General features: G+C 37.8%; 1 protein-coding gene across 1 annotated transcript in view; it reads left to right on the plus strand.

Moving 5' to 3' along the window:
• Positions 1-19,155, plus strand: part of cfap74 (cilia and flagella associated protein 74) — a 90,728-nt gene that overhangs the window by 26,627 nt on the left and 44,946 nt on the right. Inside the window, exons 16-20 of the mRNA XM_073819808.1 lie at positions 1,876-1,987; positions 2,558-2,680; positions 2,782-2,903; positions 4,725-4,853; positions 12,895-12,982. Coding sequence (XP_073675909.1) covers positions 1,876-1,987; positions 2,558-2,680; positions 2,782-2,903; positions 4,725-4,853; positions 12,895-12,982 — 574 coding nt within the window. The remainder of the gene's footprint in view (positions 1-1,875; positions 1,988-2,557; positions 2,681-2,781; positions 2,904-4,724; positions 4,854-12,894; positions 12,983-19,155) is intronic.

Here is a 19,155-nt window from a genome sequence, read left to right on the forward strand (position 1 = left end):
ACTAGATTGTAGACCTACACAAGGCTGGAATGGGCTACAAGACCATCGCCAAGCAGCTTGGTGAGAAGGTGACAACAGTTGCGAGTATTAGTAAATGGAAGAAACACAAAATAACTGTCAATCTCCCTCAGTCTGGGGCTCCATGCAAAATCCCACCTCGTGGAGTTTCAATAATCATAAGAACGGTGAGGAATCGGCCCAGAACTACACGGGAGGATCTTGTCAATGATCTCAAGGCAGATGGGACTGTAGTCACCAAGAAAACAATTGGTAACACACTACGCCGTGAAGGACTGAAATCCTGCAGTGCCAGTCAGGGCATTGAAAATGGGTCGTGGATGGGTATTCCAGCATGACAGTGACCCAAAACACACGGCCAAGGCAACAAAGGAGTGGCTCAAGAAGAAGCACATTAAGGACCTGGGCTGTATCCGAAATCGCCCCCTATACCCTCAAATAGGGCACTATTTGAGGGGACAGCCATTTTAAGTGGTGTTCGAAACCATAGTGGACGTTCTCGAGTGCACTCATTCAATCCCACAATGCACCGCAAAAACAAGTGTACAACCGATGTACGCTCAACAGCTAGAGATAACCCATAATGCACTGTGAGAGTCACGCGCCGACTGAATTCCCACGTCTCACCAGACGATGGCGCCCCCAGCTGAATCATCCATCTGTTCATTTTACAACGCGCTCGTCCACTGCGTAATGCAGTGTACAACACAGGTTCAAATTCGTTGTAAATTGATTATTAAATTGTTTAACCAAGGTTTATACATAAACTCCTTGACATAGTTCAAGATAAATCCTTTAATCTTACTACTCAAACTGTCCGTTTTAAATGATTGTTAAACAGTAAGCAATACTATGCAAAAGCGTCAGTCCTTCCGGTGCGCTTAGTGTCCGAATTCACTCACTCGTTTTCATTCACTCCTTCAAGTGAACTGTACTAGTGGACTAATGTAGGGAATAGTGAATAGGGTATAGGGGGCGATTTCGGATACACCCCTGGAGTGTCCTAGCCAGTGTCCAGACCTTAATCCCACTAAAGGGACACGATTAGCTGCTTGCTAGCAAGTTAGCCTGTTACATTACAGTACATACAATTTCACTTACCACATAAACAGAGTAAGAGAGATGACTGTAGACAATGGCGAATGCTTTGCATATGCTGAGCACCACTGGCAAGAACCTGATTCTGATCTTGTAAAATGTGTGGTAAGTACTGCCTCTGTAGTAAACACAATTGCGAATTTCAAAAGTGAAAGTAAAAAGCGATCGTCCATTCAAAGCCGTTTCCATGCCCTACATATTAATAGCCTTTCCCTGATGTCAGCAATTTATATATAGCACCTAACGATATAACTGCAAGAGAAAAGCATTAAAATATATACTTTCCTCCCATCTCATATATATTTAATCGATTTAAATCGTAAATCAGATTTTTTTGTGAAAAAACCAGGGATTTTATTTTTAGGCCGTATCGCCCAGATGTGTGCAAACCTGGTGGCCAACTACAAGAAACATCTGACCTCTGTGATCGCCAACAAGGGTTTTGCCAAGTCATGTTTTGAGAAGGGGTCAAATACTTATTTCACTCATTTAAATGTAAATCAATTTATAACTTTGATAAAAAGCGTTTTTCTGGATTGTGGTGTTATTCTGTCTCTCACTGTTCAAATAAACTAACCATTAAAATTATAGACTGATCATTTATTTGTCAGTGGGCAAACATACAAAATCAGCAGGGGATGAAATAATTTTTTCCTCACTGTAACTGTATATTAACTGACATATTTATGCATACATACATAAAGTATTCATTTTGCATCTTTTTAATTGTAAATTCTCCTTGCCTTTAATGATAGGTGTGTCTCCAGTCAGTAGTCACAGCCCTGATGAGGTTTTGATGGCTGATCCAGGATCAGTGGATACTACAGTGGAGCAGAGCAGCTTTGAGCCAACCGAATTTAGCATTGGGGAGGTACAGTATGAGCAGTGTCATTGACTGGACAAATGCAGCATGCACCATGTTTAGTCTAGCTCTAGCATTCCGCATTCTCATATTATATATTGATCTTTTTTCCTGAATGGACTTTGTCTGTTGCTAAGCCTCAAAAGGGTTGTTAACCCTGCTTCTGAATTATGAGTGTGAAATGTACCTTTTAATTGCATTTAAAAGCAGGGTATAATAAGGACAGCCCAGTGCGCTGTAACAAGCCCTCAAAATTGTTTATGTATTGATTTATCCAAAGTGACTTACAAATGAGTAATATAACAAAGAGAGGGTAAAGTACCATGAGAAGTATTTTTGAACTACATATAGCTTTAACAGAAATTTCTACTGAACATGGCAGCAGTAGTTTATCATAATTGAGAACAACACTATAACTAGACATATACCCAGATAAGTACTTTCAACAGCAAATACTGTTTTTGGTGAATGGGCCTTTCATACTGTGCAATGAAACACCACTATCAATAGCTGCAAATTATTCATAGTGAATCTCACATTAGAGTGAGAGTTGAATTAAAATACTTTGTCTCTCTGCAGGCTTATGGAGGTGATGTTGGCCCATTTATGAGTGTCAAACTACCCATCATCTTCACACCAACTATTCCAGGGGAGGCAAAGCTGGATTTCCAAATCACATTTTCTCAACCTAGTTGTGAACCGGTACAGTTTTTACATGATTATAAACAGTGTTTTATATTTGATTTAACAGCTCAATAGAATAGCTTTTCTAATAATTTCTCCTTGTTTTCTTGAATGCATAGATTGTGGTTTCAGTTTGTGGGGTAGCAGAGAGCGCACCTGTATGGGTGACTGAGCCAAATATTGACCTGAAAATCTGCATGTATGATCGCCTTTATCAGGACAGCATCAAAGTTCAAAGCAGGTGAATTGCACCATTTACATTTACATTACATTTAGTCATTTAGCAGATGCTTTTATCCAAAGCGACTTACAAATGAGGTGAAGTCACAGAGCAGCCATTTACTGAAGGTGCCCAACTGCAAACACCTAAAACCATGACCTGTGCTGCCTTTCATTCAGTCATTTATTTTTCAGACATAATGTCTGTAAAGTAATTGTATCTGCATTTATGTACCATTTATGCATTATTTATCGTCAGTTCACGCAGGTTGAGCAGTACGGAAATCACCTAGAGTTTGTGTGTACTCTATTTACACACTGCTGATAGAAGTGGTACAGCCTGGCAGTCAGGAAGTAACTAAGAAATTGGTATGGTTCCCAGGGAATGCACTTTTTATTAAACCTAACACTTTTAATAAGCAGGGGGGAAATAGTGATTCTAAATAAAGAACCAATTGCATATGTATAAAGTTTGTATTAGGCTGGAAAAGTGCTGTTCTAAAAATACTGGAAATGGGCAAATCCAGCATTATGGATGTGACATATGCTTAGAAAATGTATGTTTCCAATATACCGAACCATCTGTTTATATTTTAATAAACCCTTGATGATAGAGTCTAAAAATCAGAAAAATATTAGTCTATGCACAAGTTTTTTATGTAAAAAAAAAAGGAAATAATCATGCATTATGGATGTGACAAAAAAAAAAAAAAGTTTTTTAGAGACTACATACTTTGTAGGATTTCTGCGAATTAAAATGCTCAAACCAGACACAATAATACCCAATAAATATAGAGGTGATGGTGCTTCACAGAACATATAATTGTTACTTATTTATTTTTTGATGTGTATATAAATAAAGGGAATATGTACTGTTATGGATGTGACAAGCCCGAAAATAGCACAAACCAGACTATTGAAAATCATGCGCTAAAAAAAAAAAAAAATGCTTTAAAAACTTTAAGAGAGACCTCACATAGGTATTTGAACCACCAAATATTGACATCCGTGCTATGTGTATAGTAAAAACCTTTGGTATAAACTTTATTTTTTTCATTGTAAGGTTGACATTTGCATGGAATTTTCCAAATGTGACTTTGAAATGGCTTACTATGATATCAGCAATAACCTAAAAAATGGAAAACCAGGTCTATTTCCTATTGTTGCACTCTATTTCTGACCTATAGTATGACACCATATGTTCTGTTACTCATTGATAAGAGTGCTTTTTAATAAGCCTAAAGTAAGTACAATGGATTTATGATAAATTTAGGATGCATATAACAAACCATTATTATAGGGCAATTTAAATATTTATTTGATCAATTGCTCTAAAGCTGCTTTACTAAACTTGCAAGCATGAGTAGTGTGATCTGAAACTCTCAGTGTAGCTGTGCATAGTCTGACTTACTTAAAGAATTCCCAGGATGAACATCCATTATATCTGCTGTTCTCGAAGCTTGTTGCTGCAGGCAGTGCCCAACATTGAGTAAAATGGGTCACCTATTCTAGATCCATATAAATAGTTGGTAAATAGTACTGCATATTTAACAGTCCTACCGATGTGGACTTGAATGAGTGCTATAAACAGATCTCAGCTGCTTCTTATACTTTATATTTTTATTTTTATACAGTCCAATTTTGATTTGTGAAGCATGTGTTCTTTTTTGCAGGTAGAAAATGTTTGGTAGAGATTACACAAACACCACTGATATCACATTTATACAGTCCAGTGTCTTTTTTTAAAAATAGGAATATAATGGTGCTCTCTGTTTATGTCTCCACTTTCAGTCTGTTTTTCTGACTGATCGACAATGTGGGGTTTTTTTCCCTTCCTTTTTAGGGCCAGCACAACTCTCAGATTGACATTCAAGGTGTGTAAAGAGATGAGAAACCACATGTCCATCTTACCTAAAACAGGATTTATCCAGGCCAAATCCAGCTTCAGTGCTCAGATGAAATTTCTGCCCAGGTAATCCTCAATAATATAATAACCACCGTGTTTCTCTAAAACAGTTTTGCTGTGGCTTTGTTTAAAACTATTTTCATTGATGAAATTGAGCAAAAACAGACTCTGCTGAGAATATTGGGTCTAAAAAACAACATTGAACTATTATATACAATTGAGATGCAATCGTGCAGATATTCGGGGAAAAACTGTACTCCTGCTTGTGTGATATTGCTAAACTGTATCATATGACAAACATCCTAGACAGAATGGTAACACTTTCTATGAAGCCCTTATTTATAATAATTATAATGGTATTTCTAAGCCATTATAATAAATGTATAATGCATTATAAAAACCTTATAATATGTTATATCATCTTATGAATACTCATAACAACAATTATAATACATTATAATACTTCGGTATTTGAGGTTATAACTTTTAAGATGATTATTTATAACACACAATGGATGACATATTAAATCTACTTCATTTATAATGCACTATATCATATTACGTTTGTTTTTTACATTATATTGGCCCGGTTTCACAGACAGGGCTTAGACTAAGCCAGGATTAGGCCATAGTTCAATTAGGACATTTAAGTAATTTTTTTAAACATGCTTAGAAAAAAAAACATTACTGGTGTGCATCTTAAGACAAAACAAAGGCACTGATATATTTTAAAATCAATCAGTGCAATTTTATTTCAGTTGAAACAGCTCAGACTTACATTTTAGTCTAGGACTAGGCTTAAGCCTTGTCTGTGAAACCGGGGGATTATGTTTTATTTTGATGGTCCCCTTAGTCTATTGACTATAAGCAACTTTCCAACTACATGTCAACTAACACTCCTTAGAGTATTAGTAGACTTAGGTTAAGGTTAGGCTAGGTAGAAGGTTCACATTCTTGCTAAGTTACTTATAATCAGTTTGTCTTGTGGAGAACCATCGAAATACAGCATATATTTAGCATCCTACTAATAATAATTGCTGCTAACTGACATCCAGTTGCAGAGTTACTATCAAAAGCTGTCTAAAGGGTACCATCAAAATAATCAAACTGATAATAAAAGTGTGTCATTACATTCATCTGATCTGATACCTGATCTAATGGCTCTTTGAGAAATATTATTATTATTATTTATAAGTGCTCTTTGTATGCTTTAAGTAAAGTGACATGAGTAACATGACAATATATGAGACTTAGAATAAAACTATGAGGAGGAATTTTAATGCATTAAAACTGTTCTTATGAATACTCATGAGATCATACATATTAAACGTTTTTTTTTTTTTTTTTATAATGCCTTATGCATTCATTATAGTGCCTTAAGATTACCCTTATAATGTATTATAAATACAAGCTTCATAGAAAGTTACCCAAAATCCCATACAGGGCCATTTTTGCCCTCACATTTAGAATTTTAGGGGCATAAAACTGCATTCTAAGAGGCTACATCACACAATCAGTAGTCATCCTGCATCATGTTTATCGGTAAGCAATCGCATGCAGTGTAAGATGACGTACAGGTCTGTGCTGGGGCAGTATGCAGTCAATTCCCTATTTTAACACACCATTTTTTTTTTCATAAATCACTGCAATTAACATGTTAATTAGACACCCTTACTCATTATGTAATGCCTGTTATTTGTGACATAATACCTCCAACACTGTTTGCTCATTACCACTACTTGCTTCATAAATCATGAAATGATGTGTGTTGCAAACACTACTAGGATGGCTTAAGGATGGATTTAGGGATTTACTCAGAAAAACAAACAAACAAAAAATAACCTAAAACATACCAGTTGTGAAAAATAAACTGTTCCCTTCTTTCAAAAATATAACATCTCACAACATAAATACCTTGAAACATCAATAAAATCTCCCAAAAGAAGCATGTGGATATTTTGCTTGAGCTGAATTTGAATGAGGCTGCTGAGATATTTTTAAACCTGAACTGTAACGCGGTGTGCTGCAGCGCTGTAGGCTCCTGAGAGCGAGGCTGAGAAGCGTGTGTGTGGTGCCCTTTTCCTCGCCCACATTTTTCATTTTACAGAACAGCATATTGATATCTACACTGATTTGAGGTCAGATGAAGCAGCATTACATGATAAAAAGTTAATAGAACATTTCGTGGGCCTGACGTGCTGCAGCGGAGGAAGTGAAATTGCATTAATCTGCTTTAGGAAGCTTTAAAACGCAGATTAGAACAGCATTAACAGAGTCGGTACTCTTTCACTCATCTCTCTTTTTCTCTCTCTCTCCTGTGATCCAAAACCCACAGATCTGTCTTGACTCCTGCTTACGTAATACTGTTCACATAGCTCATTCTCACTGGAGTCTTTTGTGGGCCGTTATTATGGGCTATTGTTGCACAGCTCTCTGTAATACTTGATTGTGATTGATCGACAGCATCCTGTGGTCAAATAATTATAAAAAATGATGACAGTTTGATTGGGATCTTGTATCTCCCTGAAGAGGCTGATTAAAGGAGAAAGGCCCAAGAAGCTGTGGTTCTAATAAAGCCCCAGTGCTTTTATAAAATGGGGCTTATAGCTTTTATAAAGTATATGCTTAGCCCACCCATTTACAGCAAAATCTGACATTTTGATGCATTTTTTTGCCGCAGTAAAACTGATTGCCAAGCAACACACAGATGCAGTACCGCAGTAATACTGATGTAATGAGGTCACAGGTGTGTGTTTCTAGAGTAATTTACAACGCCTTTGTGCATTGCTCAACCAGTCACAATCAAAAACCAGATAATGTCTGGATGATCTATTATTCCATTTATTTCATGAGACTGATTTAAGTTTGACATTTGTCTAGCATCAGCCTAGTAAAAATACAAACACGCAATTTAATACATCCATCTAAGTAGGATGTTATGTTCACTTTATAATAAAATTAATACTGTCTTCTGAGGTCATTTTTATTACAGTCATTTGCAAATGTAAAGTCACATAATCAGAAATGGTGCGAGTGGTACAAGAGATATGAAAATAGTATTGGTGTTAGGTTTTCCTTGTGTTTTCCCCCTTTTGGTCTGTGTGTTTTGGTTTCTCACTTGGTCTCCCCCCGTTGTTTGGTTTACCCCTTGCCCATATTTGGTTCTTCCTGCTTGTTATCGTTATTCCCTCCACCTGTCCTAGTTAACTATAGCTACCATTTATAAGTTGTTTGTTTCCTCAGTTTCTTTGTCTGACAACATTGTTACACCAGCGTTACCTTATGTCACATTCCACGTTTCCTCCTGTGTTCCAGTCTCCCTGTCAGTTTTTACCTTGTCATAGGATTTATTAAAGACTTTTAAGTTTACTCCTTCGTCGCGTTTCTGTACGCACCGTGACTGGTGTGTTGCCATGGGCAACAGTGTTTTGTTTTATTTTGACAGAAGATTAACCAATCAGAATAAAGTACTGCAGCAACGTATATTGATACTATATTTTCTTGATTTAAGCATAAAATTTAAACAAAATGTAGTGAGGACCAGTGTTTAAAGTGCAAGCTTACATAAAAAAAGTAATTCGTTTTAGTTACTAGTTACTCACAAATATTATCTGAGTTAGTAACTGAATTACATCATTATAAAAGTAACTAATTACCAGGGAAAGTAACTTGTCTTTTTTTTTTTTAATTGTCAAAAAACTTGGATGCCCCCAATATTAAATTTGTTAAATTAATACAACATTGTGCACTAATCTACACTATATTAAAATGTTGCTGTGGCTAAGAGAAATAATCCAGAATTTACCTCAGAGAAAGAACGCAACGCAATGCGCAGCTTTGCAGGTCCTGTGGCTGAGAGAGCCTGCTCGGATGAAAACTGAGCTCAATTATAGTAACGCCACATTTTATTGTTAGTAAAGGTAACAGCGTTGTAACGGAGGAAACTGTCATTTGTTTGATTACTCGTTACTGCAAAAAGTAACGCCGTTAGTAACGCTGTTTATTTATAACGCCGTTATTCCCATCACTGGTGAGGGTCTTACTATAAGATCTCCTTTGTTAACATTAGTTAATACATTGGTTTACATAAACTTAAAATAAGCAATATTTTTTTAAAGGGGTCATCGGATGCAAAACTCACTTTTACATGTTGTTTGTACATAAATGTTGGCAGTATGTGTACACAACCACCCTACAATGATAAAAATCCACCCAGTGGTATTTTTTTATCTTTAAAAGTAATATCTTCTTTTTCAAATCAGGTCATACTCAGCTTCTTGTCTGTGTGTTGTCGCTCCCACGATAGTTGATTGACATTAGCACCTTACCTTAGACCCGCCCACATCGAGCTGAAACAGTCCGACTCCGATCGCCATTGTGTGACTCAGGTGCAGAGGAAGACAAGAATGTCTCAGATTGAGCGATTGAGGTGTTCTGTTGTTGGATGTAATAATGAACATAGCAGTCGTCATTTACTCCTGACATCTGAGCCGCTGAAGAGCAGAGGATTAACGTTACTTTAATTTTTGAGGAGAATGCGCTGATCCCGATCTACATATGCATCTGTGTTCGTGTGAATCATTCGTGATGCAGCTTCACCCACAGCAGAAGTGAGTATACGGGTTTTTATGCGTCTTTGCAAATGGCTTTTCTTAATAATGTGCTAGTTAGCAAGTTTCGCGGCTAAATGCGGCTAACGTAAACATTAGGGCTTCTCACCCCACGGCAGAGAGGGGCGGGGTGAGCAGAGCTCATTAGCATTCAAAGGAACATGCAACAGAATGCCATACTCTAAAAAGGGCTGAATTTGACAAGGTAAAAAGAGTGTTTTTTACACTACCATTGAGAAATATTAACCAAAGTATGTTATAGACTTCTCATTAAGACCCTAAAGAATCATGACAACTTGTGGAAAATGGGCATTCGATGACCCCTTTAAAATATATGTGCAAATGAACTCAAATGAATAAAGCCTGTAGAAGTATTAGAAGTTAGTGCATGCTACATTAAGTCGCTGCAGCTGTTAAGACTCCCCCGCTGAGAGACACACAACACCGACTCACACCGTTTCCCAAGCGTCCATGTAAATGAGTTATTTTATGTTTCTTGTTCTCTTAATGTGGAAATTTGATTTCAGAAGGCATATGCTCTTTCTGTCTTTCTCATTCTCTCTTTGTCCATGTGTTCTGTCAGTGCTGCTGATTATGTCGATCTACTGAAAGATCACTACAAAGCTCTCACTTATGTTCCTAAGTTAGCATGTCTAATAGAGATAAATGTGTGTGTATGTAGCTTATACAGAATGAAGAGGGTTCCTAGGACCAGTGATACATTTTTATGAGACTATTCAGAACTATTTATATTAGTGACCCTGGACCACAAAAATCAGTCACAAGGGTCATAAGACCAAGGTTTCTGAAAAGTAATTTGCATCTGTATTGTCGACTGACTCTCTTTCCCAGTCCCAAATTGGTTGCTCTGCTTTTGCCTCCCTGGCATGGAGACATTTGTTGTTTCACGAATGCTCAATTGTATGCTAATGTCTCTTTTCTCATAGGCTATTGACTCAGAAGTAGGAGTGGCTATTGAATGGTTACATTTATCACTTTCCTATGACGAGGAGATTGCACTTTGGCATTTTTCCATTTCACTGCTGTGACTGGCTGTTGACATCAGAGGTGGCACACACTGTGTGACCCACTACCAGAATACATTTGGCAACATTCTGAATGCTTAGAATCCAAACATGATGGAAAAAGAGAAAAAAAATAAAAAAAAATAAAAAAACTGGCCTAAATCTTTACAATGCGTTTAAAGATGGTTTCTTCATCCTCCCTGTAATAGGTGTCTGGCAGTTGTCCTAGCAGCCTTATCTGATTGTGCTGGACACTTATTTGTGTCTGTCTAACAAACCTTTCTCCACTCTGGCAGTCAGAGTGCAAAATAAAAAATCAATCAGTAGTGTTTACTTTTAATATGTACATTTATTTAAAAATCAAGTACTTTTGCTCTTCTACTGAAGTAAAAATTGCAAAGCGGTACTTGGAGTATAGTTTTACTAGAGTTATGTTAGGGTATGCATATTTTTACTCAAGTACTTGATTTGTTCACCACTGTGTGTAGCAGTGTGTTTTTAGTTCAGCTTAAATCAGCTAAAAATAGCTTTTTAGAGCAGAGGATGTGTCAGGATGTGTTCACAAGCAAGATCCAATCAGATTCCTGTTAGGAGTGTTTGTTCCATCGACAGATGGGCTGTGTGGCGTCCCGCAAAGCTGTTCCATAATGCCGTGCCAAGCCAATTCAAAGAGCGCCACTCTGACTGATTCCATTAATTTAGAAGAAGCAGTTCCTGAAAGTCTATGACTGAAAAATCATTTATAGGAGCAGCTCAGCCAAAAATGAACATTGTTTATTTACCCTCCTATTGCTCCATACAGGAATTCCAAGATGCATGCATTATTAATATTTTTGTTCTGTTTTGTAAAGATTTCAACTCTCTGACAACAAACTATTTAATCTGCTCACTTTAGTGCATAAATATACTCATAAAAAGCAGTAGCGTGTTTAGGCACCACGCAACCCACGCAAATGCGTGGGGCCCCGTGATCCAGGGGGCCCCCACGGAACGCGATTTCTTCCAATGGAAATCGATAACCGGACATTTTTGTAATTGGTTTAATACCGGACTACTGATAAGCTTTAGGACATGCAATACTGTTATCGATACCTGCGTTGTTTTATCTCCGTATACTTATTTGTTAATTGCGATTTAGAAGCTGTTCTCATAACCGAAAGCGCCTGCCGTGAGAGGTTTGGCATGTGCAGCGGCACCGTCTCAATCTCTGTCCGGTGCAGGTAAAATAATTTTAAGGTGAGGTGCAATTCATATTTCTTTATTAAATAACTTACAAAATAATTAGAAAACTTTGTCAGGTGTTATTTTACAAACAGCACGAGTGAATCTCCGCAAGCTTTCCCTCTCAAAATGCGCAAATGGCTTTAAATGACCACATCGCGTCTGCACTATAAGCAAGCTGCACACTGCACGGTTGAAACAGGAACTGTCACAGTTTACATGCATCGTCACTAAAGTTTATAATTTGCCTTTCTTTTCAAGTTTGGCCAGTATTTAAACCATTCAGCACTTCTGCGCTCTCAAGAGACGATGTGCTCATAATTGGCCTATTGTGAAAACAAAAGTACACAGCATGATTAAACATTTAATTACATATTGAAAAAAAAAAAAAAAAACTCATCCACTTAAAAAAAAATCCTCCCTCCAACAAGAGTCACCTAAAAGGGGGAATTCACCCCAATTTCAAAAATGAAATTCAGGTCCTGAATGAATGTCTGTAGAAATCCTGATGGGTGTATCAGTATAAATAATTCTAGATTTTAACTATAAGCCTTTTTATCATGTAGATTAAATCAGAGATGAAAATGTCCTTAAAAGAGGGACACTTTGGAGTAATCACAATCACGCCTCCTTCCTGTGGAAGTCAGTATGTTAATTTCATTACATAAAAATAGCTAGGGACGCTATAATTCTCTGTTCCATTGTGTTGTGCTCCTATGCATATGATGTTCAAACATGTTGTGGTATGCTAAGGAAACCTCTCTCTCTTTGGAGAGCATTTTTATTTTTAAAAGGTGCTTTATGTGCCATTTTCTGTTTGTTTAGAGGAATTTGTAAACTGCAGGAATAAAATAACTTAAAATGTTCAACATCTTTTTACATTATTTATTTTTGCACCAACTTATGGAAAGTAGTATAATGGCATCAATAAGCAGTATTGTATCAGTAGTTATAAAATGTAAACAATACTCATCCCTACCACAGAAACATTTGCAAAATCCACCTAGGGGGCCTACCCGGGACCACTTGCTAAGGGCCCCCAAAACACAAAACACGCCCCTGATAAAAAGGTGTTTTCATGTCACTGTGTGTGAAATGCATTTTAACGTATTAAAGAAAAAATAGATGTTGCTCATCCATGATGCAGAAGTATATGCATTTAGAATATTATTTAGTTTAATAAATACTGAATGTTCAAGACCTTGTGGAGATTTATTTATTTATTTATTTTTAAATGCCTTCTCTTTATAGACAGAGCTTGTATGCAGATGCCAAAAACTTCTTCAATAAGGACACAGGAGTTCTGGAGGTTCCCCTGACTGTACAAGTAGCTGATCAGGTAGGAAGTCTCATAATCAGAGTAAGGATATATTTCAGATCTGCCCTTTTTTACATCTAGTGGCTCATTGCCAATCATTATTTTTATTTATGATGTCTTTGTCCATGCATAAATCGCTGCCATGATGCAAAGGTATTGTGGTTGCTAGTGTAGTTTTAGGTAATAAAACCTTCTCATGTTTTGAAAAATTTGCAAACATTAACTGATCACTTAATATTTTTTTCCACAATTTTTTGCAGTCGCAGATGTAATGCGACGCGTACGCTTCACTAAACTGAAACTAACCTGATTTTCAGCGCTGATAGTGAGGGACTGCCTGATCGCTGCTTCATTCCACTTGCACGTATTTTTTCCGTCGTGAAGAATCGCAGGGTAAAGTGCATCATCACTACAACACTGCCTTAATGGCATTTGGTTCTGGCTTTTGTTCACACAGCGCTCTTTCCCGTAATTTTCCGGAATCAGCGCGCATTGTGAAAGGGGCTTTACTAAAACAACAGTTACGTAGCTTACTGCATTCAGTGTTTGAAAAAGAAAAAAACATTAGTGATGTCCGGTTCGCGAACAAATCGTTCTATTTAACCGGATCTTCTTAGTGAACCGGTTGAACCAGTTCACCAAATCGAACTGAATCGTTTGAAACGGTTCGCGTCTCTAGTAAGCACTAATCCACAAATTACTTAAAGGTTTTTACTTTTTAACGTGCCCGACACTCCCTCTAATTCAAAATAAATCAATTTCCCGAGTTATTCAGTTACTCAAACAGTTTTTGAACGGCTGTGAAAAGAGAGCTGATGATGCGCATGAGCAGAGCAGCTGCCAGAGCGGTTGTCGTTCTCGAGTCATGAATCGGTTGCAGCGGTTGTCGGATCACCAGTACACTGAACGAGAATCGCTTTCTTTCGGATCACCAGTACACTGAACGAGAACCGGTTTCTTTCGGACGCATCCGATTCGAGAATCGATGAGCTGATACTGTGCGCATGCGTGATTCTCGTGCAGCTGCCAAACAAACAAGCTCCTGCTATGACTGACTCCATCTGAACCGAACTAGTTCTTTTTTTACCACTGTCTCTGTGCTAATGCTATGAGCAGTTAACTGAGGACTTGAATGAGGGGATCTGGTGAAACGTATGTTTATAACAAATAAGTCTTTATGGATTGTGCATGTTCAGTAAGCTGATCGTGTTTCTGATTAGAATTAATTTATCTTATAATTTATTAAATCAAGACTTGTAAAACTTACTCATATGATCACTGCATGTAACTGTATATGGGTGCGGGACGATAGTAATTACGTTAATGACGTCATTACGTCATAGCGTAAAAGAACTGGTGAACCGTTTTGTTGAACCGGTTCTTTGAAACGAACTGTCCGAAAGAACCGGTTCGCGGAAAAGAACCGAACTTCCCATCACTAAAAAACATTAATGATCATTCTGAAATATCCTGTTGAGTATCACCAAGCCACAGCAGGCTAGGCTCTGGGCTAGGCTACAGCATACATGACCATAGTTACTTGTGATTGGCTTGGATGTGCGTCACTCAGAAAACAACAGGCCAATCAGAAGAGAGGCTCATGAATATTAATCAGATGGGCCAAAATCGACCTGTTCTTGACAGAGCTCCTAAAAAAGGAGCTGTAAAATATATTGAGATGGTTTTTGGCACTTATACCGCAGATATATATTTTTAAGGACATCAGCAACTAAAATAAACCTCCAGAAATGTGTACAATATGGGACCTTTAATAATTATCATTAAGGAACCATTGGCTCTCATAAGAAACAAAAATAGGCACAAAATATATTTTTAAGTGTAACAGAAAAAATATGTTTTGTTAAAAAAAAAATTTTTTCAGTCATACTGTATTGTGCTTATGTCTGCACTCTTTTTACAGCATCAGCATTTTAATCCATCTTGTAGATGTCCTGGGAACTAAATATCTTTTCCAACTTAAGAACTCTATACAGTCACAAAGAATTGTTTATTACACAGAATCTGTGCCAATATCACAGACATGTGCTAAGTGTACATGGGGCCTGTGATAAGAAAAAGTTTTGAAAAAGTTTGAAAAGGTTCAACTTCATCAGGTCTTTCCTTTAATGTCTATGAGATTTTTTTACATTTACACTTACATTTACATTTATTCATTTAGCAGACGCTTTTATCCAAAGCGACTTACAATTGGGAATACAAGTGATTCATCCTAAGGAGGCAGATCAACATAGGAAGTGCTCAAAAATACCATATATCAGGCGTTGTTAGATGAGTACAGGCTAGAAAAGGGAAGATCAAGAAAGAGAGGAGAACGTTTTTTTTTTTTTTTTTATTGAGTCAAATAGTGTCGATAAAGGTGGGTTTTCAGCAGTCGCTTGAAGACAGTTAAGGAGTCTGCATTCCGGATAGGGGTGGGAAGATTATTCCACCAGGCAGGGACGTTGAAGGAGAATGTTTTGTAGAGTGATTTAATACCTCTCTGTGGTGGTACAATAAGGCGTCTTTCACTAGAGGATCTCAGTCTTCTGGAGGGAGTGTAGATGTGTAGTAGTGAATGGAGGTAGGCAGGTGATGATCCGGTGGCTGTCCTATATGCCAGCATCAGTGTCTTGAATTTGATGCGAGCCTTAACCGGTAGCCAGTGCAGGGATATGAAGAGAGGTGTGACATGGGCCTTTTTGGGCTCTGTGATGGATGTGTGCAGAGGCTCAGACAGGTTGGTTTGTTTATGCATTTAATTAAATTTTGTTATAGTAAAGAACACACAATAACATTATTTTGGTTTCATAAACTTTATTTAAACTTTCGTTTGGAGTTAAGTGCGCACACTCTTTAATGAGTAGTTTATTTAATCTTACCATTTTTTTGTTTGTTTGGTATGCCCGAGTCTCGCAAGTTGGTGTACCGTCAAAACTTCGGCCGGAAACTTCGGACGTATATATACAGTTCCATCCAATGATTCGGCCACAACTATTCAAGTTTCTGCTGGGGGGGACTCCAAGGACCGTTTCTCTTATTTTATGTGTACTCATAAGAAGTAAAATTAGGAAGTAAAATTATTATTGTTATATGTTATTTGAAGTGTTATTTTTTCGTGTATATTTGATGTTTTCACATTTGTTTAGTAGTTTAATGGCCATTATGTGTATGTGTTTCCCCTTTATGTTGTTAATTGGTGCTGGTCACCAATATATAAGCTTGTTAGCTATCTCTGTAGTGGGTATGTGTTGTTCTTTGTGAGAGCAGGTCCTGTGGTTCTTAGACCGCTGTATTTTAAGAGGCAAATACAGTGGCCCAGTTTATTGTAAAGTTTTGTTATTTGTAATTTTTTCTTTATATTTTTGATTCATTTTCTTTGAGTAATGTTAGTAAGATTTAGTTTGTAATCGTACGTGGAGAAAATAAATCCTTAAGCATTTGCAGTAGTCCGCTGCCTCTGTGATTTTTTTTTTTTCCTTTTGCTGGTCACATCTATCACAGGCTCATTGAAGACGAGCCGTGCTGCTGCATTCTGAATCATTTGTAGAGGCCTGATTGAACATGCTAGAATACCGGCTAAAAGAGCATTGCAGTAGTCCAGCCTGGAAATGACCAGGGCCTGGACGAGGAGTTGTGCAGTAGGGCTGCAACTAACGATTATTTTGATAATCGATTAGTTGGCCGATTAATTTTTCGATTAATCGATTAGTTGGCTTAAAAATTTTCAATTATTTATTTCTTTTTTAAATCACACTATTCCACATTCTGAATGCTATGAAAACACAGTGCTTAACAATTTACAACAATTCACCTGTCGTAATAAAGAGAAAAGACAAATATCTGAAGAAAAACACACTAACAAGCATAAAATAGGCCTACAGTGTTTCTGCTATTTATTCTGCCCTGGCGGTGTTTAGTGTCCCGCCAGCAGCAGCGAGCGCAAGTGCCTTCAGCAGAGTTGCGCGTTCAAATTCACGCAGTAAGCTTAAACTGGCCGCAAAGCCCCAGCTAAAGTAATTACCATGAATGTGGCGGGGAAAAGTAAGGAGATATTCAAATTATTTATTAATAAACTAGTATTTTTGGCATCTGCTCACTGAATTTCACAAATAAAACGTATTCCAAATATATTTCTAAATTAACTTTATAAACTAAAGAAATGAAAATAAATGTAATTACTTTGTTAATAAAAACAGCAGCTGTGCAATGGGGAAGAGAAAGACAGGTTCCAGTCGGACTCGGGCCAGTAATTCTGATCAGCTGTCGAGGTTGTTTTTTGCAACGAATGTTTTTTTAATAGCCAGTTAACTCTTGTTTAGGCTACTTTCTTATTTAAATGTATTATTTCGTTGATTTATTTTAGCATTTTGTAGGCTGCTTGTTCACCGACAGAGTTGCTAAACACGCACGTTTGTGAATAATGTTTGAGCCTTATTTATTTATATATAAAACATTGCACCACCGGCGGTGGTAAAAATCTTCCACCATCACAGCCCGTTCCTACCCTCCATAAATATGCGCACTACATGTTGTATTTAAATCTAAATTTAACATTCAACGACTGACATGAATGTTTTTGCGCTGACTGAGTATTAATTGTCTCCCTGTCTGTGTTCTGCGTTCCGGCTCTTTGACGCTCATTCAGTAAAGATTTAGACTGCCAGAATGGACTTTTAGGCATAAATGGAAATGCTCGTGTGAATTTGTGACATTTACAGATAAGGATATGACCGTAAACTGTCATACTGAGGATACAAACGGATCTGTCAAAGCGCCTCACAGGGCAAGCCATTACGCTATTAGCTTCAAAATAGAGATAGTTTAACATAAAGAATTGGCATGTTTTGGGCAGCTCAGACCACGTATCTCTCCTGCAGCATCTCAGTCTGTTTCCTCCACTCTTCTTAGATGCATTGTGTCTATAGAAATGCGTCATTCAGTGCTGTAATTTGACGTGATCCTCTGAAGTGCACGTGCACTGTGGGCGGACCCGACTAATCGATAATGAGAATCGTTGTCGACGAATTTCATTATCGATAATAATCGATTTTATCGATTAGTTGTTGCAGCCCTATTGTGCAGCATGCTCTGTTAGGAAGGACCTGATCTTTCTGATGTTGTGCAATTGCAAACCTGCAGGATCGAGCAGTTTTAGCTATGTGGTCTTTAAAAGTCAATTGGTCATCAAAGATTACACCAAGATTTCTGGCTGAGGTCGATGGGGTAATTGTTGATGAACCTAACTGGATGGAGAAGTCATGTTGTAAAGTTGGAGTGGCGGGAAAGACAAGGAGCTCAGTTTTAGCTAGATTGAGCTGAAGATGGTGTTCCTTCATCCATGCAGAGATATCCGCCAGGCAGCCAGAGATCCTTGCAGCTACTGATGGATCATCTGGTTTGAAAGAAAGATAGAGCTGTGTGTCATCAGCATAGCAATGGTAGGAGAAGCCATGTGCCTGTATGATGGGGCCCAGAGATGTGGTATATGTGGTATATATATAAGAGGAGGGGTCCAAGAACTGATCCCTGAGGAACCCCAGTGACCAGTTGGTGAGTTTTGGATACCTCCCCTCCCCAGGCCACTCTGAAAGACCTGCCAGAGAGGTAGGATTTGAACCAGCAAAGTGAAGTCCCTGTGATGCCCAGCGATGAGAGGGTGGATAGGAGGATCTGATGATTCTCCGTGTCAAAAGCTGCAGATAGGTCCAGCAAGATGAGTACTGATGATTTGGAATCAGCTTTTGCAGTCTGCAAGGCTTCAGTGACAGACAGTAGTGCCGTCTCAATTGAATGGCCACTCCTGAAACCTGACTGGTTAGCATCCAATAGATTGTTCTGTGAGAGAAATAGAGATAGCTGGTTGAAAACAGCTTGTTCCAATGTTTTTGCTATGAATGGAAGGAGAGAGAGACAGGTCTGTAGTTGTCTATGAGTGATGTGTTAAGTGTAGGTTTTTTGAGCAGTGGGGTTACTCGGGCCTGCTTAAATGTAGTGGGGAAAGTGCCTGTGAGAAGAGATGTGTTGATGACATTTTTAGCCACCAAAGTGAAAATCTGTGCTGTTTGTTGTGTGTGCAAAACATCACATTACAGTGAATGCATTATTTTTGCCCTTTACTTTGTTAAAAAAAAACAAAAAAAAAACAGAATGGATAAAAGAGCTGTGCAATGACAGCACTGGGTAACTCCCTTAAT

The sequence above is a fragment of the Garra rufa genome, chromosome 15, assembly GCF_049309525.1.
Source record: "Garra rufa chromosome 15, GarRuf1.0, whole genome shotgun sequence".
In the NCBI taxonomy this organism is placed as follows: Eukaryota; Metazoa; Chordata; class Actinopteri; order Cypriniformes; family Cyprinidae; genus Garra; species Garra rufa.